This window comes from Abramis brama (assembly GCF_963993115.1).
Source record: "Abramis brama genome assembly, chromosome: 2".
NCBI lineage: Eukaryota > Metazoa > Chordata > Actinopteri > Cypriniformes > Leuciscidae > Abramis > Abramis brama.
Window position 1 is genome coordinate 45,580,768 of NC_139964.1, and position 12,554 is coordinate 45,593,321.

Below are 12,554 nucleotides of genomic sequence, written 5' to 3' on the forward strand. Positions count from 1 at the left end.
TAATTTTTAAAAATTTTGGCCAGGGAAAGCAAAAGAATATGAAACAAATTAGTTGGTTTAACAAATAGACATTTCCTTCAGTTATTTTCATGCCTAATTATGCCTGTTAAAATGTATTGTAGGAACTACTGTTACTTTCACTGTTCATATTATTGTAGGTTATTAGGCTGATGTCACTTTAGGAGATGCACGTATCCAACATAGTTACACACGCGTAAACAACTGTTTAAGTTCACTTAAGACATAACGTACTCGGTTACTAACGTAACCTCGGTTCTCTCTAGAAGAGGGAACGAGTACTGCGTTTTTTGTAAAAACGCTACGGGAAAAACTCTTTTTTCACGAAATACTGAAGCAAAAAATTATCCTTAATTTTCCATATATGTAAAGCGCGTTGCAGCAGTACACAGCTATGGCGAGACAGCTTGCTCGCTCATTGGCTGTTCTGCGGCAACTGCATAAGCCTATCGAGCGAGGCCTGAAGTGACGTCAGGCCAATGAGGGCGCTTCGCGCCCTCCTTGCCACTTCCCGCCGAGACGGGTGTGGCTAACCTCTATAAAAGGAGCTCGAAAAGGCTGATTCACTTGATTTTCATCGCCGAAGCCAACCAGAGTGAACCATACGCACGGCAGAGAACGCAGTACTCGTTCCCTCTTCTAGAGAGAACCGAGGTTACGTTAGTAACCGAGTACGTTCTCTTACGAGAGTCCTCTCGTACTGCGTTTTTTGTAAAAACGCTACGGGAACCCCTTGTAAAACGCCGTGCGTGCTGGGATAAAACACCGATCACTGGAAGCTAACCCAGGTATACAGTGCATAATCACCAGATAGACTCACAGAGAGTCTGGGAATAAGGGGGGGGGGGACCTTAATTCCCTATATTGTAGCGTCCGCAGACGCAAAACATGACCTCACAGAGAGTCTAGAGACAAAAGGGGAATCCCTCCGTCCTTATATGGCCGCGTCCGCAGACGCGAATATGACATCACATAGACAGGGTGGGGAACCTGAACTAATGTGGGAAATGTGGGTCTTACACAATTCTGCCCATAAAACAGTCGGTAGCGCGCTGCGCATGCGATTTCAGTGTTCTAGTTAGACAGCTGATTCGACTACACCGATAGTAGCTTAGCCTGCAAGGCGGGAACCTCTAGGTTGTAAAACCTAATAAATGTAGACGGTGAGGCCCAGCCTGCCGCCATACATATGTCCTGTAAGGAAATCCCGCTAGACCAAGCCCACGAAGAGGCAACGCCTCTCGTGGAGTGCGCTCTAATGCCCAACGGGCACTGGAGGCCCTTGACAGTGTAAGCCAGCGCTATGGCGTCAACTATCCATCTGGATAGGCTCTGTTTCGAAACAGCCATTCCCTTGGAACGTCCACTGAACGAGACAAAGAGCTGCTCAGTCTGTCTGAAGACAGCAGAGCGGGACACGTAAGCTCTTAAAGCCCTAATGGGGCAAAGAAAACTTGAGTCCCCTTCCTCACTTGATCGCGGCAGGGCAGACAGGGAGATAACCTGAGCCCGAAACGGCGTGTTGAGGGAGTTTGGCACATAACCATGCCTAGGTTTGAGTATGACTTTAGAGTCATTAGGTCCAAACTCTAAGCACGCTGGGCTCACGGAGAGCGCGTGCAGGTCGCCTATGCGCTTCACCGAAGCGAGAGCCATCAAAAACACTGTTTTAAAAGACAAATGTTTGAGGCTAATAGATTGGATAGGCTCGAAAGGGGCACCTTTCATGGCCGCCAAAACCGTAGAAAGGTCCCACATAGGGACTGAAGGAGGTCTGGGAGGATTCAGCCTCCTAGCTCCCCTGAGGAAGCGGATGACTAAATCGTTCCTTCCTAGTGACTGACCTAGCGTTGTTCCAGAGAACGCTGCAATAGCCGCCACATAAACTTTGAGCGTGGAAGGGGATCTGCCCTTATCCAACAGCTCCTGTAGGAAGGAGAGAACCTCCGTCACCTCACAATCGAGGGGCGATAGGCCCCGAGCTGTACACCAGCCGGAGAAAACCGACCACTTCGAGGCATAAAGCCGCCTAGTCGACGGTGCTCTAGCCTGAGTGATGGTATTCATCACTCCCTCTGCGAGATCAACGGATATCCGTTGAGCGCCCACACATGAAGGGACCACAACTCCGGGTGTGGGTGCCAAATCGAGCCCCCGGCCTGCGAGAGGAGATCTTTCCTCAATGGCACTGGCCATGGAGCGATGTCTGCTAACTGCATCAGGACTGGAAACCATGCTTGGTTCTTCCAGAACGGTGCTACAAGCAGTACTGAGCATTTTGTTTCCCTGACCCGCTCTAACACCTGAGGCAGGAGGGAGACGGGGGGAAAAGCGTATAGCGGGCAGCGCGGCCACATCCGGGACAGCGCGCTGTCGTTCTTGGAAAAGAACACGGGGCAATGAGCGTTTTCGCGGGACGCGAATAGGTCCACCTCCGCTCTGCCGAATCTCTCCCACAACAGCCGGACTGTTTGTGGGTGTAGAGACCATTCGCCCAGGGGAATGTTGTTCCTGGACAGTCTGTCTGGGCCCAAATTCTGGAGCCCGGGCACATGCACTGCTCTCAGCGAGCGCAAATTGTGCTGAGCCCATGTTAGGAGGCGTTTCGCCAGCCTGTACAGGGATCTGGATCTGAGACCGCCCTGGCGATTTATGTAGGACACCACGGCCGTGTTGTCCGAACGGACTACGACGTGTTGGTCCTTGATTTGGGGACAAAAACGCGTCAGCGCGTTGTGCACTGCCAGCATTTCCAGGCAGTTGATATGTTGGAGCTTTTCTCGTTCTGACCACAGGCCGAAGAACAGTCTGCCCTCGAGCATCGCTCCCCATCACGAGGTGGATGCGTCTGTCAACACCATCCTCACTCCCGAGGAAGTCCCCAGGCTTACACCTGATCGGTACCAGTCGTCCGCCATCCAAGGTATCAGGGCTGCCACACAGCTCTGATTGACCTTGGGACGTAACCGGCCGGACACCCACGCTCCGCGCGGTAGTACTCGCGCTCTCAACCAGAACTGCAGAGGGCGCATGCGGAGCAAGCCCAGCTGAAGAACTGGCGATGCTGAGGCCATGAGACCCAGCATCCTTTGAAACTTCCTGAGCGGGGTAGTTGCGCCGCAGCGGAAGGATCTCGCCGCGCTGAATGTGCAGCACGCGCTGTGGCGACAGCCGCGCTGTCATAGGCTGTGAGTCCAGAATGGTACCCAGAAACGAAATCGCTTGACTGGGGTTCAGCGAACTCTTTGTCCAATTGACCGTGATACCAAGATTCTCGAGGTGATCGAGTAAAATGGTTCTGTGCTCCACGAGCTGTGATCGTGATTGAGCTAGGATCAGCCAGTCGTCCAAATAGTTCAGCGCTCGCCCCTCTCAGACTCAGAGGCATGCGAGTGCTGAACTATTTGGACGACTGGCTGATCCTAGCTCAATCACGATCACATGCACTTCGTAAATGTACGAGGTGCCAGGGACAAGCCGAACGGCAGGACTGTATACTGGTATGTCTGACCCTCGAAGGCGAATCTCAAGTATCGCCTGTGATGTGACGCTATCTGTATTTGAAAATACGCGTCCTTCAGATCTATCGACATAAACCAGTCTCCTCGGCGAATATGCGCGAGGATTTTCCTGGTCGTGAGCATTTTGAAACTGCGTTTCATTAATGCTCTGTTCAGCCGTCCTAGATCCAGTATGGGTCTGATACCACCGTCCTTTTTGGGGACCAGAAAGTATCTGCTGTATAGCCCCCCTTCGCTTTGAGCTTGGGATACATGCTCTATCACCCCTTTGCTCATCAGTTTTGATATTTCGGCGCGAAGTAGGTGTGCTACTTCTAAAGTCACCGTAGTTTCGACGCGCGCTGTGAAGCGGGGAGGGCGTCGACAAAACTGTAGCGAGAAGCCTCTGTTTATAATGTCTAGCACCCAGTCCGAAACCCCTGGAAGCGCTGCCCATGCCTCTGCATGGCTGGCTAAGGGTTGGATGCGAAGCGCGCTCTGTTCGCCGTGCAACAGAGGTGCTTCGGGGCGCAATAACATAGGCGTTACGCCTGTGACATTCGAGGCGGGGAGCGCGCTTATTACAGCGGGCAGAACGCTCGTCCTCGACCCTACTACAGTGCTTAACTGAGTGAGGGAGGGCTGAGAAAGTCTCGTGGGACTCATGCTGTCTGCGAGTAAATGTGGGCGGGAAACGGGCACATTCACTGCTTTGGACGCACTGCCTGCCTGAGCAGAGCGAGCGCGCACAGGTCCCGTTTTTACAGAGAGCCTGTGATCTGTGAGACATAGTGTTCGTGGGCACTGGGAAGTGGGCACTTTTACTATGTTGGAAGCGCAATCGACCTGAGTCGATTTTATGTGCGCGAGCCCTGAGTGTAGGGCTGTGCTTGTGTGTAGGGATGGGCACTGGGCAGTGGGCATCTGCTCTACACCTGAAGCACCATCGGCCGCGGCCGGGATTTTTATTTATTTAAATTCTTTTATGAAGCGCGTTCTACCGAGGGGGAAGCGCGCTGATCACAGCGGACAGAATGCCTGCGCTCGACCCCGCTGCGGTGTTTAACCGAGCAAAGGAGGGCTGGGCGAGTCCCGTAGGACATATAATGACCGTGAGTAAGTGTGGGCGGGAGAGCGGGCACAGTTACTGCAATGAGTGCACTGTCTGCCTGAGCAGAGTGAATGCACACAGGTTTCGTCTTTACAGAAACCACAAGGCATGCAGAACATAGGTGTTTGTGGGCACTAGGCAGTGGGCACGTTCACTATGTTGTGTGCGTGATCGACCCGAGTCGAATATATGAGCGCGGGCCCTAGTGTGTAGGGATGGGTACTAGGCAGTGGGCATCTTCTCTACACATATAGCATCATCGGCCGTGGCCGGGACTTCGGTAGAAGTCCGGCCATGTACCACGTGCTCGTGGGCTGCAAAAAACACGTCTGCAGTTGCCTCTCGGGGAACAAACAGAGTGATTTGCATTCGGCGGCATAAATATTTTCTGCCGGCAGACCCGGGATTCGAACTCGGATCCCCCGCGCGAAAGCCTAAGAATCTACCACTGGACCACAGTGAAGATACATAAACAAAGTCAGCGCGAGTATTATCCACACTGGCGTTTGCTTGCAGGCATGCGAGTAAGCACAACATGCAATACTAACATTTTCAGACGCCTGAAAAATGCCAGAATGTGAGAAGAGTGGATATCGCCCAGTTTCAGCGGGGCTGAAAACACTCCATTCTCCTTTCGCCAGTGACGCACGGGAACCGTAGAAACGGTGTTTGGTTGCAGGCAAGCGGGTACTACGGGTACTACGGTACTACTATTCTTCGGCGTTTGCTGGCAGGCAAGCGTGTTATAACAGACTCACTTGCTGCAATAATATTTCCAGTCGCCGAACAGGGAACTGAGAAATGTGAGAGAAAAGAGGTCAGACCGACCAACGGCGGGACTAAGAACACTCTTTTCTCCTTCGCCGGTGAAAGACGCGTGCAGAGGCAGGGTAGCTTTTCTTGTAACGTAAAGAAAAACTAATCCCGCCATCCGCTTCCAGGAAGGGCAGCCTCGGAAAGGATGCCCGGCGAGTCCTCAGAGTCACCGTAGGCAATTGGCTCGGAGTGAAGGCGTTTCGCCGTCAGCGAGCGCGAGCGCTGCATGAGAAGGCATCTTGAAAAAGACGCAGCTCTTTTAGGGGTGAGTGTTGCAAAGCGAACACACACACACACACACACACACAAGAACAATAGAATGGAAAGGATATGGCGTCGGAAAGCGCAGCAGGTACGGCGGTAGAAGGCGGCGTTGGCCAGCGGCTTCGAGGGCTCGTCCCGCTGAAGTGCTTGCATCAGACGACGCGTGTTTCCTCGTGATCCAGCGATGCGTGAGCTTCGCTGAAGAGATGAAAATCAAGTGAATCAGCCTTTTCGAGCTCCTTTTATAGAGGTTAGCCACACCCGTCTCGGCGGGAAGTGGCAAGGAGGGCGCGAAGCGCCCTCATTGGCCTGACGTCACTTCAGGCCTCGCTCGATAGGCTTATGCAGTTGCCGCAGAACAGCCAATGAGCGAGCAAGCTGTCTCGCCATAGCTGTGTACTGCTGCAACGCGCTTTACATATATGGAAAATGAAGGATAATTTTTTGCTTCAGTATTTCGTGCAAAAAGAGTTTTTCCCGTAGCGTTTTTACAAAAAACGCAGTACGAGAGGACTCTCGTAAGAGAACCAACTATGTTACACAAGGATACTTGCCTATACGGGCATTTTGACATAATTTTTTGTGAATTTGTTGAAGAACAAGATGACATGAAATAGAACTCTATTCAATAGGCTATTCGTGCGCAGTTTAAGAGGGAGGAGCATTCTGGGTCCGCGCTTCGGATATTTGTGCACCGAAAACTTCTTGAAAACATCATGTGATTACTGTACCGCCTTTCTGTAGTAATGTAGGGAACCACTCGTTATACATAAATCACGTAACAGTTCATGTTTTTACTTCGTTTTAATTCAAATGGTGCATGTGTGCTGAGTGAATGATCAACAATTAAGAGCATGCAACAGAAGTGCACTCTCTCTCTTTACGTCAATGTTAGTAATATGCTTCTCATTTTATTTTATTTGCTATTGCCATATCCGACCGAACTACAAACTTTTCAGCAATGTCTATGAAAAAGGGATATCAGCTCAACAATCTTGTGCGCCTGTGCCGCTCCAGCTATATAGGCGTAAATATTTAATTTGTTTAACATTCTATTAATTCGACAAATTTACTTCATAGACATCCTTCTCTGATTTATCCATTCTACCTTCTGTTTGCTCTGTTGTCTGCGTTTCTTTGTCACAAGCACTGTACTGTACACGCTGCATGGTATTGGAGTATTTTAATGAGTACAAGTACATAAATGCAGTATCGGTATCATTGCATCCCTACTATAAACCTAGCTTCCGACAAACTGTCATATGCAGGTTCATGAGAGTGTCAAGTGCTACGTCAGCACACTGTGAAGTGTGACGTAAATGTGTTCTGAAGCTCAAGCAAGAACCACAGAGGACATCACTTCTTTCAGAGTTTCACAGTGCGCTAAAATCACACTTCAAAATGTGCTGACGTTTATGTCAAGCGTAAACTCATGAACTCGTGTAGCTAGCCAGAAACTATGGTTTATAGTAAAAAAAAAATAATAATACAAAAAATAAAAAGTATTTTCCTTACACTATCATTTTGCTTTAGAAGACACTGATTCCCCCACTGGGGTCGTATGGATTTCTGTAGTGTCAACTATGGGGTACACTTGTACTATTTGTACTCGCAGAGATTGTGATTAGAGATTATTTTTCTACAAATCTTTTGTTCATCTGAAGAAAGAAAGTTATATACATCTGTGATGGCATTAGTGTGAGTAAATGATAAGAGGATTTCAAAAAAATGTGTGGATTATCCCTTTAAGTCACATTCTTTTTGACTAGCTACTGCATATGCAAGTTAGCTTTACTCCAGAAAGATTTATAAAAAAAAAAACTATATAAGCAAATGTATAATTACGTGCAGAGCTCTGGATCCCAGTCCATTGTGTGAATATTGAAGAGCATGGTCCGGCTGGCATTGGTCACATCTGTGCAGTGAACACCTCCCTTCTTCCCCCCTGTCAAGCACTGAAAGTAAGGGGTTATCACCAGAGATGTAAAGTCCAGGTTCAGAAAGTAAAAGTCCTCCTCAGTATTTTATTCCAATCACCTGGATTTGCTAATTAGCACAGTTTTTCAGTGAAATCAGTCTAACTAGTGAAATCAGCTGGCTGAGTTCATGGGTGGAATAAACATATGGCAGGACTTTTACTTTCTGACCCCTGGACTTTACACCTCTGGTTATCACCTATTATTTTAACAAGCTTAAACATTTACATCATGATCACTTCATACTGATCAGAGCCAGTGGATTTAATCCATGACTAAGTGCTTGAGTTTATTTCGCAGTATCAGCAAGCACAAGTTTATTTTGCAGTATCAGCAAGCATGAGCATTATTATTTAGAAGCCTAATGGGATTGGACAGCCACAAAGCCATGCACAAATTTCTTCTTTTACACTTTAACCCCAAACTCATATACACAGTCACTATATATCACATAAGAGATACCTCACTGCCACCGCTCTCACCCAGATAAGCCAGGAGTCAACCGTTCCAAACATTGCCTTGTGGGAGAGCACAGCTTCATGGATCTTTTCCACATTATCCATCAACCAGCGTAACTTCACTGCACTGAAGTATGTGCTGATGGGGAGGCCAGTCTTGTGCTTTATAAGGCAAGAGAAGTAACAATAATTATTCAATTGTCAACTTTGAGTAAGATATGACATATAACTTGAGCACAATTATGAATAAACTTAAAAGTCCAGTGAAGTGGCTTGATGAGCAGTTTTTCCTCAAAGCTTTGACAATTCCATTTGAAAAAAAGTAAGAAAAAAATCAGCATGTTGGTCACCATATTGAAGTGCTAGTCCATGTGAGCTTTTGACAAACACAGTTGTATAAAATATGAAGTCTAATAGATTCCCCCTTTAAATTTAATATGAAACTGTAACAAACTTATAGCAATCAAATTTCACCATATAAAAAATTTCAGATGCACTGAAGCAGCTTAAGCGTGTTTTTATGTTGTTTGTAATGTCAGATTCTAGAGAGCATTTGATTGGAGAGAAAAAAGTGCATAATTATATAATCAAAATGTACATTCTGAATGTATCTTCTAAATGTTAATTTTGTCATGTTTTGGAGCACGCCAGCTTATAGATATTCATACTAAAAGCCACAAAACTTCCATCTTGATTTCATGGGGATTTAAAAAATAAAGACTTCCTCACAGATATTTTGAAAATTATTTTATATAATAATGGATTGTGTATGTAGATGTTCAAGATAATTTCAGTCTTGTTTACAAGGGAACACTGGCACTCTCACCTTGAGGTGGTTTTTGTTCCTGCCAGGAGTTTTGTTGATAAGTCTTTCTACTGTGGACTGGGTCCGCAGATCAAGCCAAACTAAACACATCCAAATAAATTATGAATTATTTAGTTCTTTTTTTTTATATAGATTCTGAACTGTTAAACAATGGATACAATCTCTGATAAAAGTGCTATTTATATATAAAAGTGGGGTAATGTTACTTACCTATAGCATTGTAAAGTGGTTCCCCTGTTTCCTTGTCCCAAACAATGGTGGTTTCCCTCTGATTTGTCACCCCAATGGCTACACAGATTAAAAATAAGTGAAGAAATTAAAATAAACAACCATAATAGCATAGTGTAGGAACATGTGCAATGTGCAAGGAGAAATAGCAGGTGGTCCTGGTACCTTTTATGTTTGAGATATCAATGTTGAGCTTGGTCAGTTTCTCACAGGTCCTGTCCATACACTCATACACAGACTGAAGAATCTCTTTTGGATCTTCCTCCACCCAGCTGAGAACAGACAATAAATAATTTTTAATGTTCTCAGTCAGACCTGACACATGACACCTGCATTAATTAAATACAGAACACTACACACAGTTGACACATGACATCATTGCCATCCAAGTGAATGGAAGAAATCCTATTCATCTCATCCAGAATAACAGTATGAACCAATAGTGAACTTGTGATTTGAATCACAAGTTTTACTCTTATTTTATTAAAGGTCCCGTTCTTGGTGATCCCATGTTTCAAACTTTAGTTAGTGTGTAATGTTGTTGTTAGAGTATAAATAATATCTGTAAAATTATAAAGCTCAAAGTTCAATGCTAAGCGAGATATTTTATTTAACAGAAGTCGCCTACATCGCCTAGTGTTTGGACTACATCCCTCTACTTCCTTCTTTAATGACGTCAGTAGAACAGTTTTTTGACTAACCTCCGCCCACAGGAATACACAAAAAGGGGGGCGTGGTCTTGTTGCGCTCCCACGGAGAAGAGGAAGAGTTGCGTTTGTAGAGTGTGTTTATCGCCATGATTGTCCTGACAGACTGAGCGCGAGCTCATGAGGCTCCGCCCCCTGTGCCGTCCAGCAGCAGCTCATTTGCATTTAAAGGGCACACACTAAAACAGCGCGTTTTTCTGAGCCACAAAAATGACAATTTAAACATGCTGTAAAAAATGATCTGTTGGGTATTTTGAGCTGAAACTTCACATACACACTCTGGGGACATCAGAGACTTTACATCAGAAAGGGGCATAATACGGGACCTTTAATGCATTGCCCCATTGAACCAGCATGTCATCTCATGACAGAAAGGACACAATACTCACCCCTCTTTAGGAAAGCTCTGTTTAATCTCAACCTGATGGTGGCTGAGAAGCTCTGCGGTTTTTGCATTGAAAACCTACAAGTAAAAGAAAAGAGAAAGATGGCAAGTCTGTAAGTTAAATTTCATAACAAGAAAATAAAGAAAACATTAATTAAAGCCACTTATCATGAAACATATCGCATTCAGAAATGTCAGATGAACTGGTTCAAAAAGGCACCCCAAATGTTAACCTATTTTAAAGCAGAAAATTAACTGCCAGAAGACATTTATTGCCAGAATAGCAATTCCCTGACTTGTACCAGCTACATTTCAGTGTGGTATTGCAGTCATTTGTCAGTGATGCTGAAAATGGGAAATTCCAGGTATTACAAAGGCATTAATCACTAAAGAGTTTTATTTCATTCTGAGCTTTTCTATTGAGTAACAATGCCCGCCGCAAAATTTTAACAATATGAGTAATGTTTTTTAGGCTTTGGAATTACTAGTGTTGTGAACTTAGAATCGAAAGACCAGGAGACTTGGTTGTTTCTTCAGCAGGTTTCTTTATTGAGGACACGAGCTGTCGGCAGCTGCAGTCACCAAGCCTGACGTGAATGTTCATCAAATTTTATGTGACAATTTCCAGTAGGCAACTGACTGCAAACAGGCACATCAGGACACAAACGAGCAGGCTTATGTGCCGGGGCTGGGCCCCGGAAAGCCCCGGCCCAATTTAACCACTGGACGAAACCGTTTTCGTATACTGCAGCATCAAAGTTGAGGCATGCTGCCAAAATGACTATTCAGGCTTTATCTCTGCAATGCCTTGACATTTTTACACCAAACTGTGTATGTGTCATTGTCACCTCACTCTAACCACACCACATCAATTTCGTAACTGTGCCACCTATTGGTCGAAAGTGATAATCCATTAAATCATATTTTTAGTTAAAGTATATGATTTAGCCATTTTGCCTAAATTCATCTTTAAATGTCTTTAATTGCTGCTTGCTGCAGTTGGTCTGACGCTCCCAGCCATGTTGGCATGTCTTATCGTCTTTTTTGTGCTTGGCCCCGATAATGGCTGCTTGCAGCTATATTTATTTATTTGTGTTTATTTATTTATTTTATTATTAATTATTATAAGCTTTTTTTACATTAATTTAAGACTGGTTTTTTTCTAAACATTTCCACAGCCCCCTAGCACTCACGTGCAGATCTTTCAGGATCCTTCAACACAACTAAACAAACAATATCTTATACACTGTATGGAGAAACTGTCCAACGTGTGATCGACTTTGTCATTTATTCAAGTTCTGAAAACATCATAAATACAGCTGTCATATTAAAGTGGGAATTGAAACTTGGTTTTAAGCAAAACATTTGAATTTTGTAATGCTGCTCAAATCCAAACACTGTAACTGTGTAAAACGTAGATTATTACCAATTTAGCTAGTTAAATTTCACAGAGAGCCAGAAATGAACAGCATCTGGGATGAACGTGTTCACTTGCCTAGTGTCAAAATATCCCTTCGATTGCACTAAAATAATTATTTTCAGACACAAAGTACCGAGTAAACAGAAAGCTAACCAGAAAGATTCAACTAATGTTCAATTGTCATCATACGGAAGACTAAGCAGACCCAGAAATTAAAAGGTAACATTTGGGTAACTTCCATGACGGCTGAATCAGCTCCTGCTAAACCGGCTTCGGCATCTTTATCTGCCGGCACATGTTGGCAAGGGCACGGAGGACTCTCCAATCTCTGTCTGTATGCGAGCCACTTCAGTAAGCTCCACCACAACCAGATGACATGTCCTCAAGATGCGACTTACCAGAAAACGTGTGGAACTCGTGCCTTGGTCGATAGCAGCTACAAGGGGGCCCAGCATGATTCTGTTCGACGATGCAGCCATTATACCGTTCATTGAATCAGTGAGCGTGAGTGACTACAACAGCCAGAAATATAACACTGGACACTCGCCTCTGCGCTCCGCCCTCGCTCCCGCTCAGACTTCTCCGCGGCACTGACGCCATGATGATGACGTAGACATGCCCCGTGAGGGAGGAGTGTTTTTCTAATGAAATAGCTATCACTTTGAAATCTACACTTTGGAGTTTATACTTTTAAGTATAAATGTAATAAAATGTCAAATTGCACAGACGCAATAAATTATGTAACATACGTATAATATCATATAAATTAGAATACAATCAGTGCCTTCTTTTACTGCACTTAGGGCCGGCCCAAGTCTTTATGGGGCCCTAAGCAGAATTTTATT

At 45.3% G+C, this 12,554-nt stretch overlaps 1 protein-coding gene across 10 annotated transcripts in view; it reads right to left on the reverse strand.

The window, feature by feature from the left end:
• The window catches only part of LOC311078153 (glycerol kinase-like), a 28,205-nt gene extending 15,881 nt beyond the window's left edge, over positions 1 to 12,324 (reverse strand). For 6 of the 10 annotated variants that reach the window (XM_084106849.1, XM_084106844.1, XM_084106848.1 and 3 more), the window contains exons 1-7: positions 12,108 to 12,320; positions 10,294 to 10,367; positions 9,363 to 9,469; positions 9,180 to 9,257; positions 8,970 to 9,049; positions 8,168 to 8,305; positions 7,555 to 7,664 (exon numbers count right to left, since the gene is read on the reverse strand). In XM_084106849.1, the coding sequence (XP_083962975.1) occupies positions 7,555 to 7,664; positions 8,168 to 8,305; positions 8,970 to 9,049; positions 9,180 to 9,257; positions 9,363 to 9,469; positions 10,294 to 10,367; positions 12,108 to 12,200 (680 nt within the window). In that variant the 5' untranslated portion in view covers positions 12,201 to 12,320. Of the gene's footprint in view, positions 1 to 7,554; positions 7,665 to 8,167; positions 8,306 to 8,969; positions 9,050 to 9,179; positions 9,258 to 9,362; positions 9,470 to 9,898; positions 10,102 to 10,293; positions 10,368 to 12,107 lie in introns of all 10 variants that reach the window. The other 4 variants (XM_084106842.1, XM_084106846.1, XM_084106845.1 and 1 more) reach the window with 3 other exon arrangements.
• Between the last annotated feature and the right edge of the window lie 230 nt (positions 12,325 to 12,554).